Source organism: Ammospiza nelsoni, chromosome 6, assembly GCF_027579445.1.
Source record: "Ammospiza nelsoni isolate bAmmNel1 chromosome 6, bAmmNel1.pri, whole genome shotgun sequence".
Classification (NCBI taxonomy): Eukaryota; Metazoa; Chordata; class Aves; order Passeriformes; family Passerellidae; genus Ammospiza; species Ammospiza nelsoni.
This window is the reverse complement of record NC_080638.1, coordinates 40,180,653-40,200,507: the sequence shown is the minus strand read 5'-3', so window position 1 is coordinate 40,200,507 and position 19,855 is coordinate 40,180,653. Positions and strand designations below refer to the sequence as shown.

At 46.4% G+C, this 19,855-nt stretch overlaps 1 protein-coding gene across 1 annotated transcript; it reads left to right on the top strand.

Annotated features, from left to right (window-relative positions):
• The first annotated feature begins 17,603 nt into the window (after positions 1 to 17,603).
• On the top strand, positions 17,604 to 19,371 carry NKX2-8 (NK2 homeobox 8). The gene is made up of 2 exons (XM_059475373.1): positions 17,604 to 17,769; positions 18,827 to 19,371. The coding sequence occupies exons 1-2, from the start codon at positions 17,604 to 17,606 to the stop codon at positions 19,369 to 19,371; spliced, it is 711 nt and encodes a 236-aa protein (XP_059331356.1).
• The last annotated feature ends 484 nt before the right edge of the window (positions 19,372 to 19,855 follow it).

The window sequence follows — 19,855 nt, the reverse complement described above, 5'->3', positions numbered from 1 at the left end:
AGTTCATTTCAAACTTCCTGACCCTCATGAGGGTAAAGCCCTCTGACCCACGCTCACAGACCTACACATTTTGATAACACATCCATAAAGATTTCCTGCACCATCAGGGTACGGTGTATGATGTAACTGAAAACTTGTACCAGAATATTTTCAAATGAAGTGTACCCTTGTACTTTTGTGAGTGCATATTTGTACTTTGAGAATCAAACTTACAGACGATACATCTTCCTTTAGAGCCTTTCTGTCCTTCCGGTCAAGAACATCCCTGTCTATGTCCACCAAAATAATTTCATGCCTTAACATCATAATTGTGCTTATTTACTTCTTCTCCTGCTCTGGACATAAAGCAAAGCTCACCTTGACTTCTGAGGGTTTAAGGATTGCATCAGCAGAACCTTCTGACAAAATGAAACCTTAAAAACCTTAAATTCAAGGCCATGGTGTCTTTTTGCCATATCAGTTTTCATAGTGTGATTTTTGCATTGCAGAATTACAGTTATGGTGTAAGGGATGGTATCTGTACAGTTTCCTGTGCCTGATGATGTTTTCCAAGTCATCAGCTTCAGGTGAGCCAGATGGGTTTGCAAAAGTCATGCATGCATATTTCCACATGTATACTGGTAAATCTGACGTGTCTGTGTATAGTAATTGTGATACCTGCAGATTTCCTCTGTGCCAGTCCAGGGTTCTGTGAGATGCTGCTTCTGTTTGGAAGGGTAGAGCTCAGAGATGGTCAGACATGGGAGCTATACATATATGTGTGTGTGTGTGTATGTATAAGTGTTCTGCCCTTCTTAAGGGCTTAACAAAACTTTTCAATCTTGTGGTTAACATGCAAAAATCCCAAATGCAGTTATTCCTTTGAGACACAGGAAACAACTGTGATTTAGACTGAATAAAAGAAAGCAAAATATTTAGAAATACTTAAACCCACCACGATATGTGCTGGATTTTTTTTTTTTCTTTGTAGTAAAGACTGAGTCAGAAAACTAATTTCTCTGCTAGCTTTCACAGTTTTTTATACCTGAGCAGAGGTCTGTAATTTACAATCTCACTGAACCGGTGGTGGGTTTGCGCCCGCTTTGGACAGGCACACAGTTTCTGCAGATGGGAAAGGCGGGAGATGTGAGCATTCAAGCCCTGCAGCGAGAAGTACACCTGAGCCGTGGGGTGCGGCAGCGCTGCGGGCGCCGGCAGGGGCTGGGCTGTCAGCCTGGCTCTGGGAGCGATGCTCCGCTCCGGCTCCTCTAGAGGGGGGTAGATACCCGCACACTGCCGCCAGCACAGCCCGCCCGCAGCGCCCGGCCTCGGGCTCTGCCGGAGTTCCTGAAATGCCCCTCAATCCCCTGGAAAGCAGCACTTGCTGGGGCTGGAGGCGCTGGCCTGTGGGAAGCCTTTAGCAATCCCTGCTCTGGTACCGGTGGGGACTCGGTGGCAGCGCCCGAGGTTCTGCTCGAAGCACGGCCACAGGCTGTGGGGCCGGGCAGAGCTGGACGCAAAACCTGCTCACATCTCCTGCTCGCTCCTGAGTGCTCCTGCGCTCCTTCAGAACCCACCTCCACTGCCACACTCCAAGGCCTGATGACACCTAGTGCTCTCCTGTCACACCCTCGAGGACGAGGCAAAAAAGTTCGGTTAAGACCTAATTAGATTAAGACAATCAAGTTAAGACTTAAGCGCGCCTGCTTGCCTTGTGAGCACTCTGGGAGTGAAGTTTTGAGATAGAAGTTTGGTTTATTGTAAGCAGAGGACATGTTGCTCCTTTGAGAATGTCTGTCTCGTTGTTCTTCAAAAGTCTTGAGCATCAATGATGCAAAATACTATAAATATGAAGAATATAAACAAAATAATGAATATAAATAATTCCTCTTGCCCTCCTCATTCCTGCCAGTCATTCAAGAGATAAGGGAACAGAATGATGGCTAGCATGGATATTATACATAAATGATCTCCAGATGGAAAAGGAATGTCACTTACTCGGAGTTTCCAGATGTTTGGAAGCCCCAGACAACTCTGGTGTGGACACTCACAGCCCAGCCCATGCACAAGGTGTCTGGAGATGCTGAGCACCTCTGCTGTGCCCCTGTCTCTGCACATGCACTCAGCTGGATGTGGCTGAATGCCCTGTGCATGGGCTGCCCGTGGATGCAGCGGCTGCTCCGCTTGGAGCTGCTCCGCCCAGGAAGAGCCAGAGCCAGGACATGCACAGCACAAGCAGCCACGTTTTGAGCATGGGTTTCCCCAGAAGAACGAGAAGAGATCTTCTCTTTGCAGTCAATGGAACTTGCAGATCTTTTTGGGACCTGTTTGGCTTAGGGAAATATTTCCAACTTGTATTTTCTTTAGGTCGGAGCTGAACCACACTTAAATGGTGATACTAGACAATACCCAAAACTAGAGATTTTCAGAAGTTAAGGTACTGAAAAAAAAGTCACCTTTTTCCTGTTCTGGAAAAAAACTAACAATATAAATAAAAAATAAATAAAATATGATTGGATTTTTTTTGCCTCTTCAACACTGAAAGTAGATTAGGTATAATTTACTTAGAATATAGAAACTCCTGCAAGTTAAAACTTTCAAATAAATAAATATTACAGAATGTAAAATATCATGGTACCATGGCAAGACTACATGTGAAAGCACAATAATTATTTTATATTGACACACCTTTACAACTAGTAAATCTTACATTGCAAAATAGAAAATTTAGACTCAATCTCTAAACCTTGTGAGTTTACAAATACAATGTTTTAAAATATATGCAATATTATTAAGTTCTGTAATACTGTTTTGTAGAACAGAATTGCAGCAGAATACCATCAATTTCACTTTAAATTTCAAAATATCAAAATCTGTGTGAGAAAAAGTCCTTTCCTTTTTTCTTCTTTTTTTAAAATTTTCTATGCTTATTGTATGTTGGGCAATTTTAATATTCACCTTGGAGAGGGTGCTGGGCCATCTTGTCTAGATTGTGCTTTTGAAAAAAAGTTGGACCAGCTGGTGCTTGGATTCTCCTTCCAACCTGCTATTACATGATATGAAATTATTTCCTTTCCATGGTCAGAGCAAGGTCCACTTGCTGGCCATCAGGGATTTCTCCCCTGGTGAGAATGTGAAGTTAACATAATACATACATCAGTTAGAAATAACATTTCAAAATTCCTTCTTCAGGGCATCTTTGTGCTTTTACTGATCCTCTTCCCACTCAGTTTTGTTTTGCTGGATCTTATGCCATCAGTGAGGGAGTTTTACAGCTTTGCATTGGTTTCATTGAGACATGAGCAGAACCAAGGACCTCAATTATTTTCTAGAGAGAGTTTCAGTTCTCTGACCTGTGCAGTACTTTGGCTGCTTTTGGACATAGTAACATTTCAAAGCAATGACTTTTATCCACTACACAAAGATTTCCCTCCTTAATCTCTGTACCTGACTCTTCAGCTGATTCCTCTTTCAAAGGTCATTGCAGCAAATAGAGCAGACCTTTGGCTACATTCACTGCCTTGATCCCGATCTGCTAGGCTGAAAATCTCAGTTACAGAGGATGAGAGGGCTGTTGAGTTGCAAAAACTCACAATATCCCTCTTATATTTGCTTTTGTGATCTCGAAAGGCCAAGACGACACATTGTAGTAAAAACAGCAAAAATTCCTGGGCTTACTAAAATTCTTCCTAGGAAGGGAAATAATCACAGCATTTCTGAGTACTCCCTGTTACTTCAGAATTGCTGCTTTTTGACCATATGCACTTGTATGGATGTGAAAAGTGACTTGAGGTAAACAGGAATCAAATAAAGGTGCTCCAATTTATTATAATTATTGCTGATTCCGTGGAACCTAAAACTGAAGTTAAGGTTTTAAAGTATTTTACTTTATATAGCTCATTGGGTTGAGTCACAATGAAATTAGAAGAGGGTTGAACAGCTGAGAAAAACCATACACCTTTTTTCACTCGCATGCAAAGGGCTTTTCACCCTCTGAATAAGCTGCAGTCAATCTCTCAGCTTCAGATAATAGGTTCTCTTCAGTTACCAGTTGCTCACTTGAGCAATTTAAATTTTTCCAGAGAGAAAAGTCTAGAAAATGTTGGGGATGTTCAGCCTTTTCTGAGCTGCAAGACAAAGCTGGTGGCCTGCGTGATTTGTCTACCATAGAAAGGCAGAGTACTTCAAGCTGATAAAATGAAATATTCTCATATTTTTCCCCTGAGCAACTTAGGTAAACTGTTCACCTTAGTGAGTCTTCAGACAACAAAGAACTAGCAGCGGGCTGCAGAAGGATGCAAGGAGGAAAATCACATTGTGGAGCCAGAGAAATAAATGGAGTGGAAGGTTGACAAGAGCTTTTTACTTACCAGTTTTAAAGGACTTTGTTTGGGAAGGAAAGACACTTTTAAAATAAGCATTGCTAGGATTCTCTTTCTGTGCTGTCTTTCTGCTGCCATGAAATATTTCAGGTTATAACAAAGAAGGGAATGCAGGAGGGGGGAAAACAACCTGTGTTCTTCTCATGTCCAGGTCCCAGCAGCTTCCTTGTCCCACTCACAAGTCTCTAACATCTATGTGACTTTTTACTGTTTATGCTGGCTGTCCTATCCTAGAGACACCTACACAGAACATGAACATAACAACCTGGTGCATTTCCACAAGCTTCACTTCTCCAAGCCCTCTGCTGCCTCCTAGTACATTAGCCAGTGGCACACAGTGGCATTTAGGGCTTAATCAATATTTTTCTATTTCTATTGCTACCTTTTAATTTGAGTCCCCTGAACCATGTTAATTCTTCAAGGCTGCAATGTAATATGTCATTACTGTAAAAAATAGAAACACAGCTTGTTATTTAAACTAAGGGCCTCACTCTGCCAATAAACATCAACGTACGTTAGAGTAGATACAAACACAATGCAGATGCCCTGGAAAGGCATTTTGTATTGTCAGAGGAATGGGATGAGGCCTTTGTAGGGCTGATGAGTCTCACAGATTTATAGTAATTTGATTTTTTCCTTCAAAGCCCCAAGTCCTCACATCATATGAATGTAAAAGAAACAGCTTTCAAAGAAGGTTAATTTCTAGCTTTTCTGTATGCAGGATATCATATTTCAAAAGGATCTTAGAACAAGGTTGTCTATTACAATATGATTGTAATAGCTCATTTTAAGAGCAACATTGCAGCATGTTTTTTTCTGAAAAAAAACCTCTCTGTTGAAAATTCTTGAAAATATTTACTTGTGTAGTGATCTTAAGAAAGATTACAGTGAGGCTAATACATTATTTCTGATGTAAATATAACATTTTGAACTGTATAATTCCTCTAAAATATTGATGCTGAATGCTAATTATAGTGATTCTTTGATAGGCTAATGTACATCTCAGATTATGTCCCAGGAAAAAATCTGGAGAGGAAGACGTGTTCAAACGCAGAGACAGAGAAACCATGCAAACAGCTTACTTGCTATTTACAGCTTTCCATCAGAAATGGAACAGCAAGTAATTTTGAAAGGCCAAAAACTTGTCAGGAAAAAAACCAGAAGCTGTGGCACTGTCCTTTCCGCTAGTTGAAGGGACACAGGCTAATGCCAGTACTCCCTGGAAGTAAACTCCTACCAGTGGTGGCCACACTGCAGCCTTTAGTATGTTGTTACAAACTCTGCCTTTTCCATTTGAGTATTTTCATAGCTCTTTAATAACAAGTGTGTCCTTAAACAGCTCTGTAGAAATGGGCAAAGGAGGTAGATTTGCAATAAAAGTTAATGGACCTATATTATTGCAGAATACAGAAGCTGTGCAAGCTGTCATTCCATGGAATAGTTATATATGACACCATATGGAAGAAGAAAAAAAAAAGGAAAAAAAAAGAAAAAATGGGAAAAAAGTTAAAAATAATAACTAAAAAAGAGAAATAAAGAAAAAGAAAAAGGAAAGGAGTTTTCTGCCCTCTGAATAACATCTCTGTTTAGTGCAATCCTTTCTCTAAAATGCTGTAGAGCCTGGAAGCTGCGCTACCTGGCTCTCTTCTCTGTTATTCCTATTTGTGTGCTGCAATTTGCTGCCAGACAAGCCTGCCCTGGGCATCCAGCCGGGCTGGGAGCGGACAGTCCGTGCTGGAGTGCTGCTGGATGCTGAGGAGCAGCATGAGCTCTCACCTTCCCTGCTGCTTCTTGGCATGCAGCCTGTTCCCATGACATTATCTGAAGCTGGTTGTGGAGATTTATGGTTTATTTTTTTAGCAATATTTTCAAGCTGTTATCTTCCAGCTTGTAGCTACAGGCCTTTGTACTCTCAGTCTAGCAAAGGCTCAGCTCTGTAAATCCACTTGTTTAAGATTTCCCTCATGTGTGCACACTAAACACATTGTTAACCTTGACAAACAGTTAAACACTTAACCAGCACTGCAAAATTTCAGTTCATATTCAAGTGTTGCAAGCATTCATTTCTCCTGTCTCTCCTGAAAGCCTGGAATGGTAAGGCAATAAAGAAAGGAGTAAAATAGTTAAAGCCAGGAACTTAACTGGTTTATACCTAGGTAGCTCCACCAAGTCAGTGGGGCAAAAGAGCACACACTGAAAATCTGGTTTTATGTATAACAAAATCTTAGTACTCCCTGGTTTTCATAAGTCTACCTGCATTTTATTTCTCTTTTGTTGTTTTGCTCAGTGTGTTTATTTAAAAGAATGTTGAGAGCTTATTAGTCAATATTGATTTGAATGTGCTTCAATTGGCATAGCTGCCTTGAATAAATGAGAATATCTCAGACTAAGACTCATGTCAGTGAGTGTTACATCTTCACTATGGACTGAAAATCCAGGCTCTGATACTGTATTGCACTATTATGTTCTATAGTTAGGGTAACTCAAATGATAGGACTAGTGATGCAGAAGAATAATCTGAAAAAGTTCTGAGCCAGGCTTCCCTTCACTGGGTGTGGTACACAAAATGAAATATGCATTTCACATCACAGTCATAGGCAAATTCTGTAGCCTGAGGTTTTGGATCTGGAAGAGGAAAAGGGAAAATGTTGCTGTAGTGGTTACTGCACAAGTGAAACACCAAACAGAGCGTATGAGGATCAAAAATGAGCAGGAAGAACACAAACTTAAACACTCTGCGTACAAAGACTAATTACATAAAATAAAAGCTGGAAAAAATAAAAGAACCAAACGAGGCAGTACAGGAAATTTCTAAAAATGTTGCTGTTGACACTAAAGAAAGACAGAATATTTTGCCTGCAGCTGCAACACAGCTGTCACATCCAAACAAATTAAAACCCTCTGAGGACCAAAAACCACAATAAACTGCAACACTATTCAAGTGAAGCAGTATCTTTTATCTGCATCCCAAGCCAAATACTTATTTAAGGTGCAAAAAAGCATCCTGGGAACACCCAGGGACACAAAAGAACCTTCTAGGTCCAGGAAAGCTTAAGTACTGATTTTGTGGATGTTAAAATACATCTCCTTGCTGACTTGCTGCCACTGTAAGGATTACATGGTTTTCCATCTCCGTTCCAAAAGTCCTGATGGGATATTCTGAGGCTGCTGATTTTGGTGACCTAAGCAATCAGAAGATGCAGATGTACACTTATAAACTGAGTGCTGCAGTACTGCCTAGCAGCCTGGCTTTCTGCTGCCTGGCCCTTCAGGCAGTACTGTACAAAAAGAGCAGCTGAGCTCTGCGTGCTGCTAGAGGTTTGCTCCCAGGAGTGCCCCAGCCTCCCAATCCCATCCCAGTAGCACTTGGTTACCGAGAAAGTTTTTGCATTCATTATAAGGTGCTTATCCTGATTTACAAAGCCATTAAAGAGCAGGGCCCGAGTTACCTTTCTGAGCTAGTGACTCTTTACTCTGCTGGTCACAGGCTGAGGTCAACTGTTGCAGGTCCCTGTGCGTGCTGAGTGTGAGCGGCCCCACTTTGGGTGGTCGCTCTTTCAGCCATTGTGCTTGGCCCCCGCTCCGGCGGCACCGGCGCTGTCACCTTCCCTGCGGCCACCATCCACAGGCAGGACACGGGCGCAGCAGCCCTTGCCTGGCTGCTCATCACTGTCATTTCTGAGGAATCCTTGCTAACACTGGTTTTTCAATCATTTCCCTTCAGTGTTTTGAGATGTGTCTGCGAGACAGGCACTAAAAAGAATGTTTGCTTTTTTTCCCCCCTCTGCCATTCCATTTTTATTTTCTGTTTGCAAATGCAATTCCCCCCCGTGGTACAGCAGGAAAGCATGCATAATGTAACTATGTGAGCACAGCTGAACTTTTCCCTACTCTAAAGAAAACATTTATTATGGACCGAAGCACAGAATTGCTTTACAGAGTACTTCTTTGCTTAAATACATAAAATAAACCAGCTGCTGCTGTAAAGAAACACAAAATATTTATCAGATTAAATATGGGTCATGCAATCTTATGTTGACTGTTTAGCCTTAAATGCCTACTAAATCAATGCACCAGATCTGAATTCACAGAAGAAGTCATCCTTCTAAAGCCATTACTATTAATCATTACTTTAAGTTTCGTAAATCTGTTTGATGTTGGCCATAATACATATGATTTTGTGAGCTGAAATTTCAGCTTTATTGTTAATCAATAGATGTTTTGCTGGCTGGATGAAAAACAGAGAAAGGAAACATATTAGGGAAGAAAAAAAAATTTTAAAAAATTTGAATATGTCTGCTCCAAAAACCATAAAGCAGCTTTTTTTTTCAGTGATGCAAGAAATTCCATAAAGTGTGAACTATTATACAAAGGTTGCTCATTATTAAAGGTATGCCACAAAATGTCATGGCAATAGAGTGTTGTCATGGGATAAATATATCTCACTTTGAAATACTCTCCATAAATTCCACAGTCACCACAACTTCCATTTAGCTGCAGAGGGCTGGCAGGAATGTTTTGTTTTAAAATTAATCATCCACTATTCTTCCTTCCTGTCACTAGGCTTAAGCACTGCAATATGAGGGAGAAAATCTTGGAAACGTTTTTTGTTCACCCAGTGCCCAAGTCTGGAGGCAGAAAGGGATATTCACAAACCTGAATTGGGGAATATCATAATTTTGAGAAATTCAGTGAAAGCTCTCACTTAGCTGTGGTACCCAAAAAAGTAAGCTGCTCTAACTCAAACAGAACTGACCATTAGGTATTTCAAGTGGTTAGCATTTGACCTGCAAAAATCTTCAAAAATATCACAAACAAAGGCCCCAGCATTATTAATTCCTTGTATTTTAATTTAGGAAGGACGTCAGTGCACAATAAGTCACCAGAGAAGTTAGCAATGATTCAATTGAGTTTAAAACTGTGTGTGTGGAGCTGACTGCACACTCCTAAAGAAAACAACAATGATGTACAACCTTACGCTGGGATCAGCTTGAAAAAGAGGGCAGAGATGGGGAGGGTCAGCAGTCATTTATTCACTATTAGTTATTGTGCGTTCTTTTAGCCCCTTGGCTTTTTGTACCCCCTGCTTCCTGAGCCTGTGTGTTCAGGATTTGTCTGATGCCTCAGCTGGCATCTTCTCTGACAAACCTGCCAGAGGATTTGTTGGCTGTTTTTGTAGGGCATGAAGCAGAGTCAGATTCTGCCCTGTCTCTACACCCACAAGGATTAAATCACTCTCCAGTGCCTGCTCTTGCCCACAGCAATCTCAAGGGGAGTACATAACTCTGAAACATCATGCAAGTCCACTCAAGGTCAAAAAAACCCCAAAAAGCACATCTGTGAGCATTCACAAAGATCAATTTCTAACAAGGCAGCAGGTTGTGTGCTCAGCAGTTGAGCATTGCCATGAAGTTGTGCGGGGAGAGGAACATGATGACAAGTGGGGGTGAAGTTGTGTGGAAGCAAATTGGATTTATCTACATCTTTAATTGCTGCCCATAAGTAAAAATTAGCTTTTCCTTTTTTAACAGTACCAGTGCCTGGCTGAAAACTTTATGAGCAATTGCTTCTGGCTCTTTTTATGGGAGCTCCAGCAGCTCACATTTTGGAAGCTGTTACTTAACATGATGTCACTGGCTCTGCAGGTGAGTAAAACACCCAAATAACTTTTCTTTTGAAATGTTCTTGCAGCAGCTGTTTCAACATATGAATCATAACTTCTCTGCCTTGACAACTGCAGCCATTTGAATAGCTTCACTGAACAAAAGCATGACACACACAAATCCAGAATGAAACACGAATGTTTCCATACATACCTGTTTCCACAAACTCATATGAGTGATTATTTAGAATTTTTAAGGCATTTTTTGTAGTTAATGCACTATGTGGATATCCAACATTCACACCACATACAACTACAGCAGTTGTTAGAGAAAGCTGATTTAGTAGAATCTGACCCTATTTTAAAGGCAAGGAAATAGATTGAGGAAGCACAAAGCCATATGGGATAAAAGTGGCAGAACCAAACTACATTTCAGAATTTCCTCCATCCTCATCTAGCACATCTCCTTTAGATCATGTTACTTTATTACTCAAGATGGATTTTGACAATTGCTGTGCAAATGAACCTTTGAGAAAACAACTTGAGGGGATTCTACATGTAAAGTAGCTGTATAAACTGATTTTCTTGTTTCAGTTAAACAACTACATTTCTGCCTCTGCCCAAACTAGATGTGCCTCATTGGAGTCCTCATTGCCCTTTGGGGCTACATTTTTATAACATGAAAGCAAAATGAGGACCAGATCTTTTAAAGCTTAGCTGCTCAGTTTTGATTATTTAGGTTGGAAAAAACCTCTAAGGTCATTGGGTCCAACCATTACTCCAGCATTGCCAAGGCCAACATTAAACCATGTCCCTCAGTGCTGCATCTACACATCTTCTAAATACCTCCAGTGACTCCAACACTTCTCTGGGCATACTGTTCCACTGCTTGAGAATCCTTCCATTTAGGTAATTTTCCTAATATCCTCTAAAACTCCTCTGGTGCAACCTGAGGCCACTTCCTCTTGTCCTATTACTTGTTTCTTGTGAGAAGAGACAGATGTCCAGGTCACTGTGACCTCCTTTCAGGTAGTTGTGGAGAGTTATAAGGTTATGCATTCCCTCCACTGCTTCTCATCAGACTTGCACACCAGACCCTTCTCCAGCTTTGTAGCCCTTCTCTGCACTCATTCCAGCACCTCAGGGTCCTTCTTGTTTAGTGAGGGACCCAAAACTGAGCACAGGATTTGAGGTGTGGCCTCACCACTGCCAAGCATAGGAGGAGGATTGCTTCCCTACTCCTGCTGACTACACTGTTTCTGGTACAAGCCAGGAAAATTATCAATGGCATTTAAGAAATTGTGACAAGATAGAAAAATTACTACAGGTTCTCCTGGCTTCTTAATGCAAGCTCTGATGACACAGGATGTTCAGAGGATGTTCAGTGAAAATTATAAAAGGAGCTTGTAGAATTCTGCAATTTTGGCAGCCAGTTTTATTCTAATAATTTGGTAGAATTTCACTAATACAGGATATTTATCAGAACTTAATGACTACTTTTAAATGTAAATGATACAATATAGTGTAGAACAAGGAATTACACATTGATATCAAGTATATATGCTTCTAAATGATCCAAAGCACAATATACCTTTTGTCATTATGAAGACCTGTTGAATGTGATGGCATTGGTCAACAGGACAGCTTTTCCCAAGGAAACTTTTGTCCTCTATTGCAGCTTCTCAGTAACTGCTTAAGGACTTTCCTTCTGCTTACCACTCTCCTTGTTTTCCTAGCAGCACCCAGTTTTGGAGCCAGATTCTCAAGAGGCTTTAGGCACCTAATTCCCTGTGAAGCAAAGAGTGCTTAGAAGCCTAAATGCAAGGTGTACCTGGGTCAGGGTCTCTGCCTCGGCCTGAGTAGCCCCTTTCAAGGTCATTGAAGCCCCTGAGCTCCAGATGAGCCATCTCCCCTGGGAGCCTGAGCATCTTACACAGGGGTGTTACCCAGGAAGGAGCAGAGGCCACATGCTCCAGACACCAGCTGAACCTGGGCCCAAGATTATGCCCTGATTATGCAAGCTTTACCCCTCAGCTGGAACCTGCCTCTCTGTACATCCCGTGAAGTCTGAGAATGCAGGGTAAAAGCTGAGCAAAGAGACAAATGGCGTTGCAGAGGTGGTACGTACAGAGCTTGTATTCCAGCCGGCTCTTAACAGAGCAACTGCTGCAGTTTCATGAGCCAAATAACCCCAGGGGGAAGCAAAAGCCCCATCCCCTCAGTCTTTCCTGGGAGCTGAGCTTCAAGGAGCCCAAAGGAAGGAAAGCACAAGCAGCTGGCGAGCCCTGCTCATGTTGTCTACACCAGTTTGGCTCAGCACAAACTAGTCCCAAACCAACTTACAGAACAATGCGGGGTTGTCCCTTGCTGCTTTTCTTTCAATCAACTTGCAAAATAATTTCTCTGGGATGATTACACAGAGCAAATGAAAAACTCAATCCTGAATCCTCCACTGCAGTGAGACATCCCTGTTTCAAGGACCAAAGTCTCCTGTTTAAATGCAGAATGGATAATGGAGGGCTTCATAAAAAGTGTAAGTCTTGAATAGCATACTTTGCACATATCAGATTTAATAATTATTATTTATTTTAAATTAACAAGCTCTGGAGAAAAAAAAAAAAAAAAGAAAAAAATAAACAAAAAACCCACAAAGCAAAACAAGAAAACCCAGCAAAATAAAACTGATAGGAAAAGGGTTTATGATTTTGATGGGATGGGAGTTAGTTCACCAGAGATTAAGCATATTCAAAATTGGCTACAAAAGAAAGTTTATTTTGCTTGTTGAAGTTTTTAATATGTTAAAGTCGATGTATTTAGTCATTAAAAAAAAAAAAAAGAAATAAAGGAGCTGGTGCAGGTTGTTCAGATGTATCAAGAAATGTGCACAGCAAATGTCATTGTTCTACAAGGAAGGAGAGACAAATACAACATACAGAAATATACAGAAACCAGTTTTCCTGTAAGGGATATTCCATGTCTTCCGGAGTCTTGCCCTAATTAGAAAGTGTATTACAATGAGTATCAGCTGCAAAGCAAAAGGACAAATAAGTGGTTATATTAATTTTCAAAATCTAAACTGGTTTGTAGTTGAGAGGGAAAGATAAAAGATATATACTTCCAGATAATGAAGGAAAAAGGTGTAAAGTTATGGGAAAATTCATGACTGGGAAAAAATGAAGTAAAGAATTCTTTGGTTTTTACATAAAAGTTGAAATTTTGCCTGCTTTAAAAATTTTTTGGAATTTTGCCTGTTTGAAAATAAATTCCAAAATTCACATTAAATTCGGTTAGATCAGGTTTTCATTTCAGTCACTTCAGAGTATTGCATTTAACGTCCCTGCAGATACACTGTGGAGAGGTCCTCCTTAAAGCCGGGACTACACCAATCAGAGCCAGACGGACTGTGTGTTGATAACATTTTCTTTTCCTTTTTTTTTTTTTTTTCTCTCCTCCTCTATGAAAGTGCAGGGACGACAAACTGGTGTAGGAAAATACTTGATTTCTGCGTTCTTACATACATCGATTTGGTCAATCTGCTTTGCAATCCTCCACTGAGCACAGTAAATGAACCCATTCAAGTGGGTGGGGGGGGGGGAAGGAATTATAGAAAAAGCCGCTATTTTCTGAGGTGGTCGGAGGTGTGTTTGCAGCGGGGGCTGGTGAGGCCGCGGTGCCCTGGGCGGGCCGGGCGCCCCGGGATACCCTCAGCGGGCCGGGCCGCCTCTCGGGCACGAAACCGCGCGGTCCCTCCGAGGCTCCTGTTGGCGGGGAGCAGCCCGGTCCACGCTGCAGGGATATCTCCGCCGGTGTCCGCCATACGGGGCGCCACGGCCACGGCACCTGGTCAGCGGCAGGGCTGCGGGGACACGGCCGGGTGCCGGCTCCTCACTCTCCAGCCCGTCTCTCGTGGGCCGCAGCCACATGTGGCCGTCGGCGCATGAGCAGAAAAGAGCGCGGCGTGCAGTGTGAAAACAAGCAAAGCTTAAAAAAATAAAATTAAGCCCCTTGGAAAGGTGAAAATTCATTTATATGGGCGAGGGCCTGGGGGGAGCGAAGTGTTTCTGTGGATTTATCTGGAGGGGTGAGGCGGTCGGGCACATGCAGCCATCCCCTACAAGGTCTCACCCCGTGGGCCCACAGAGACGGGCCCATGGATGGCGGGGCGGATCCTGCCAAGGACCCCAGCGCATCTGCGGGCGGAGCACACCGCGGGCCCTGCCGCGTACTAACAGCCCCGGAGAAAGGATTGCCCCGTCTCTTCCCGTGGATACCGCCGGGACGGCCGGTACAGAGAGGTGAGGGCAAACCCACCTCTCGGTCCAAGGATGCCTCCCCACGGGAACGGCAGCGCCAGAGTCCCGTGGGCAGACACGCGGGAGTCTGGCGGGAGAGAGTGAAATGTGAACCGGCAAACCCCGAAATGAGGCCGGGCAGCCAGAACTGAAAAGCGTCCAAGTCTGTCTCAAGCAAACCAAGAGATGAAACATTTCGGGTTATTACGTTCTGCCTTTGAAGCAAACCGTTTCCCGCAGATAACAATGCGTAGGTATATTTAGACAGCTCGGCTCGTCCAAGGGGAATGCGTCTTGCGCTATTTGAGAAAAAACTCTAAGAGTAAGTGCAAATATTTGACGCTGAAGAGCTCTTAAGGCTTGAAGAGTACCATTTACTTATTTCTACACATCAGTGTGGGCTTAGGATGTTAAATAGATTAAAAGGCTAAGAGAGGTCACTGAAGTAGACTCTCTTTCTCTCATCCTGACTTTTTTTCCTTGCAAAGTTTTTGCACTTTCTTTCGAGTGTCCTTGGCAAACTCCTCTTAAGAGCCACCTCAGATACTGTATAAGTTTGTGGCGCTCTGAACCCCGGCCCCCTCCCCTGCTCTGGTCGACCCTCCCGAAGCTCCTCTCCTGCGCAGGCATTCAGCAAATATTTGCCTGTGGGGTGACGATATTAATAAGCACTTTTCGGTCGCCCTTTATAGCCGGGCCGCTGGGGAGCGCGGGGCAGCGGCGGCGCTGGGGCCGGGCCCGGGCAGGTGAGCGCGGCCGTACCTGGCAGCGCGGGGGCCGTGCCCCTGTCCTGTCCTGTCCCCCCGGCGGGCCTGGGCTGCCCCGGCGGTGACACGGGCGCTCGGGGCCCGAGGGGACACAGGGGCGACCGCGGGAGTAGCCGCTCCGCCGAGGACGGACACGTCGTTTCAATTTAATCTCATTTAAAAAGACGTAACTAATAAATTTGTATGGACGGGGCTGCCGGAGACGTAAAGCAGAGTCGATAGTGGTTCAATCCCATTGAACCCTATTGAAAACCATGACAACAAGGAACAAGCTCCGATTTATCCCGGAGAGTTAAAGCACATTGTGGGAAGGCGTCAATCACCTATTATTCCAGATCTGAACAAATGCAAAATCTTGACTGGAACAAATGCTTCCAACAGGTCCGGGACATAGGGCTACATTTCCCTTTTGTTCACGGCCTAGCAGTTGGCATGTATTTGTGCTCCCCTCGCTCCGACCACCCAGGACGGCTGGGAGGCTGTGCTCGGAGCTGGGAGATAACTACTGTCACCAGGCACGCTTGATAGGTGGCTGCAGTAATCACGGCCTGGGAATCGTTTATATGGAGCCTGTCCAGTCCCGAAGAAATATGCGGGAAGGTGGCCAAATGAAGCCTTGTGCCCCGTTCATCTCGCCCACAAATCTCGCCGATATAAATCTCACCTCTCCCTCGCCGCTATTGCCCATTGACATTTTCCCGGGAATTGTGACTGCTCCCGGAGGCGACACCCAGAGCAGGGCGGGGAGGGGCGGTCGCGGCCGGGGGCACGCGGGCAGCAGGTCTGGGGGACGAGAGAGGGGCTGGATAGATATAATCTATACACAATAGCTGATAGATGCCTGTTTGGACAGGGAAATAAGAACCGACAAAGCGGCCGGAGAGATGAGTATCTCCGCGTGTGTCTGAGTTTCCCTTTGCAGGCCCGCAGGGGTTCGCGGCGTTCCCCCGTCGGGGATGCGCTGGGAGAGCCTCGGCCCGCGTTCAAAGGAAAGCTGATCTGCTGGGGAGAGCCTGGGTGCCTCCTTCTCTCCAGGCCTTGCTCCATCCAGCCGGACCGGCCTCCCGCTGCTTTCCGCGGCGTGCGCCGGTCCCTCCCGCCAAGGCGGCGGGGAGCGATGGGGAAGGCAGCGTGTCCCGCCCCCGCCCTCCGGCTTGAGCCGCGCTGCGCCACCCGCGTGAAACATCGCCCCCATCGGTCGCTTGTACCGAGCCCTGCCACTGCGGGCTTGCGTTTGAACGGCACGCCGGGTGCTTCTTTCTGTGCCGTATTTTCTTACGAGTTCTCGGCGGCCACCGAGGCTGGGCAAAGCCCGGCCGCAGCTTCGCCCGGGGACAGGGCCGCCCGGTGAAAGGAGGAGGGGGGGTGAAGCTGAGAGAGGGTGCTTGTCCCGCCGGGCGTCACCGAGCCGCGCCCAGACAGTGTCAGCACCCTCCTCCCGGGGGGCGCCGGCCCTCGGCTGCCTTTGCTGCCTCTTTCGGCAGATGAAGCGGCGGTCGGCAGGGACGGCGCGGATAAATAGACGGGCCGTGTTTGATCTTTTCTCCCCCTCCCCAGCTGGAGTCGTTTCAGTCACTCACACACCCCGCCCGATGGGATATTATTCCCTGGGTTAGTGATAAAAAAAAAAAAAAAAAAAAAAAAAAAAAAAAAAAAAAAAAAAAAAAACACCCACACCCCTACCCCCTTCCTGAGTCTTCCTTATGGACCTAGTATGCCAAGCTCCCGCTATCATCTTTCTCGAGATAAAGGTGCACCTTCCATCTACCATGCCCAGGAGACGCAAAAATCCCCCATGCCAGAGATCCCGTTCCTTAACGCACGCACACGCCAGCCTTCCCCGCCGAGAGCCCAGTCGAGGTGTGAAAAATGCCCCGTTGAGGGTAGGAAACCTGCCAACAGCAAGAAGACAATTTGAGGTAGCGCTGCAAACAGCCCGGCAAATAAAACAAATAACGACTTAAATTCCATCCATATTTCAAGAAAGAGGCAAGAGAGGGGGGAAATAAAGAGGGAGAAGTGGGGAGGGGGCTCTCGGCATGCTCTGCGGATGTCCTGGGAGGATTCACTTTGTCTGCGGATAGAAGGGACGCTGGTGGCTTCGGTGGCGGATGGAGGGGGGTGGTTGTTGGTCATCCACATGCCACCCAAGATGTTATTCACTGCTAACAATTACCATTATCTGTCCCCACTTTTGGCTAATCAGACAGAATATGTAATGATGACGCCTGTTTCCTGCTGTCTTTGGGAGGTAACGGGTTATTCTCTCATGGGGGTGGCGGGAGGGGGGGTTACACCTACTCCCATTAGGGCTTTAGCACTTGACTAATTCAGGTACTTAGCATCCTATAGACAGGGACGGTTTGAAAGCAGGCAGTGTTTGCAGTGGGGAGGACTGTTTATATAAACAGGACACCTCTGTAAACGACACTAATATTTGGGGTTAGGTGGCGATGGAAAGGAAGGTCCTCTCGAGCCGAGAGATTCCCCACTAACAGGACGCAATCCTTTCCTCGCAGCTTTTAAGGAAGCGGGTTCGGTTTGGGGTGATATTTTTTTGGGGGTGTGTGCGCAACCTACCATGGCCACATCTGGGAGGATCAGTTTTACAGTGAGGAGCATTTTGGATTTACCAGAGCAGGATGCTAATAGCATAAAGCAAGCCTCTGACCATCGCCACTCAGCGGAGAACTACACCGGCTCGCCGTATCGAGGGTGGATAGAAACAGACAGAAATCACTATCCCTGTGAGTATAAAACGGACAGGAATTCGCCACCTCCGCACAATTATCTTATATTTGTTTCCCCCCATTCCTTTGACGAAGATGCGAAGCAGCGAATTGAGAGTGTACGTAGCCTACAGGATCGAGGGAGTCCAGGCTGGGAATTTTATAAAATATTACTGAATTGCAACAACGAATCAGCAGAAATGTCCCGGGCACGATCTTAAGACAGAAAAGATGGTTTGGTTTTCGTTGTGGGTTATTTTGGGAGGCTTTTTGGGGTTTTTTGGTAGATCAGTGCATATTCCCAGCTATGGTAGAAACCAAAATCTCAGGCTGCGTCCACCTCTCTCTGTGCGCTTATCGTTTAAGCTTACTTCCCGGATCAGTTTTTAACCCCCGTCCCACTGTTGCAAGAAATCGCGTCTTTTTGTGCTCAAGGGTTTGGGGCCACCCCACGCTCCGCAGAGGAAATTAAATGAGCACCCCGTGCCTCGCCTCCCCGAGCTGCCGCCTCGATCCACGCACCTGCCAGCGCGGCGGCGGGCTCCGGCTCGCAAACCCAGCTGGGCAGCTTATGGGTCGCACCTCGCACGCATGAATTGTGCCACAGATACACGGTGTTTATTGTATACCTGTGTATACAGGGTGCTCAGGGGAATATCGTCCTTTGAACGGGTGCGGGAACAGCCTCGGGATAGGTTAAATATTAAGGTAATAGAGCGATGAGTGAAAAGCAGATACGAAAGGAGCGGGCAGCCCCATATTCTGTTTGAGTACCCAGGGAACACGAGGGCTGCAGCCCGCAATCCCCGGGCAGTGCGCGGCGAAGCGGCCGTGCCCCTGCTGGGATTGCCGGCGGGGAAAAGCGGGTCCCAGCCCGGCTCCGTGCCGTGGGCTCGGTTTAATGTGTTCGTGGGGTTAGCTCACATTTCTCCTTGACTGTTGGGATTAATCCGGCCCGGTCGACAGACGGGGCTCTCCCTGCGAGAGGCGTTTCAGCTCTCGGCGGCCTCCTCGATGCCTGCCGCGCTCCCCGGCCCCGGCTGCTCCCTCTCTCTAACCCACTCGCTGTCCCCAGCTTCCGACGAGAGCGGCCCGGAGATGAGCTTGCCCGACTCCACCCAAAGGTCGCTCCCCGCCCGCGGCTCGGAGGCCGAAGAGAAGAAGAAGAAGCGAAGGGTGCTCTTCTCCAAGGCGCAGACGCTGGAGCTGGAGCGGCGGTTCCGGCAGCAGCGGTACCTTTCGGCGCCGGAACGGGAGCAGCTGGCCCGGCTGCTGAGCCTCACCCCCACGCAGGTGAAAATCTGGTTCCAGAACCACCGCTACAAGATGAAGCGGGCGCGAAGCGAGGGCCCCGGCAGCCCGCAGCCGCGCCCGCCCGCCCTGCTGCGCCGGGTGGTGGTGCCGGTGCTGGTGCGGGACGGGGAGCCCTGCCGCGGCTGCCCCGCCAGCCCGCCGGCTCCCGCGGCGCGCCCCAAGCTGGGCTGCGCCCTGGCGGGGTGCAGCGCCCAGGCCGCCCTCGCCCTGCAGGGCTACCGAGCCTGCCCGCCCGCCGCCGCCCTCGGCGTCTTCCCCGCGTACCAGCACTTAGCGCACCCCGCCGTGGTCTCCTGGGGATGGTGACAGCGGCGCTCAGCCCTCCGGGGCGGGACTCATCCCACGGGCGCGGGGCCGCCCGCCCCAGCCCCGGGCTGTAGCGCGGCCAAGGCGCCGCGGAAGGCGGCGGGCACGGCGCGGCCGCGCTCGGGCGGGCCGGGCGGCGGAGCGCGGCTCCGGGGCGGCGGCAGGCCGGGACGAAGCTGGCCGGGGCCACGCTCCCCTACACCGGCCTCACCCGAGGGCGAGGATGCCGCGTGAGGCGCGAATTTTATAAAACCTCCGCTCCTCCTCCTCCTGTTCGAGAGATTCCTTGTTAAAAATTAATGATCATCCTAGCGACCTAGTGTGTTTTAAAATAGCTGACTCTTCCAGTGACTAATAAAATGATTTTTGGCAAATAAATTTTTCCCGGCGGAGAAGTGTAGTTTTGACGATTGGGGACTGTTTCGTAGGATTGCCTCCCGTGCTATAAAATCTTAAATACTTGTCTCAATATCTCCAGTCGAAT

Bases quoted from the DNA above. Each gene is read 5' to 3' on its own strand.
- NKX2-8 (XM_059475373.1), top strand. From the start codon at position 17,604: ATGGCCACATCTGGGAGGATCAGTTTTACAGTGAGGAGCATTTTGGAT. The intron at 17,770-18,826 runs GTGAGTATAAAA...CGCTGTCCCCAG, and splicing joins AGACAGAAATCACTATCCCT to CTTCCGACGAGAGCGGCCCG.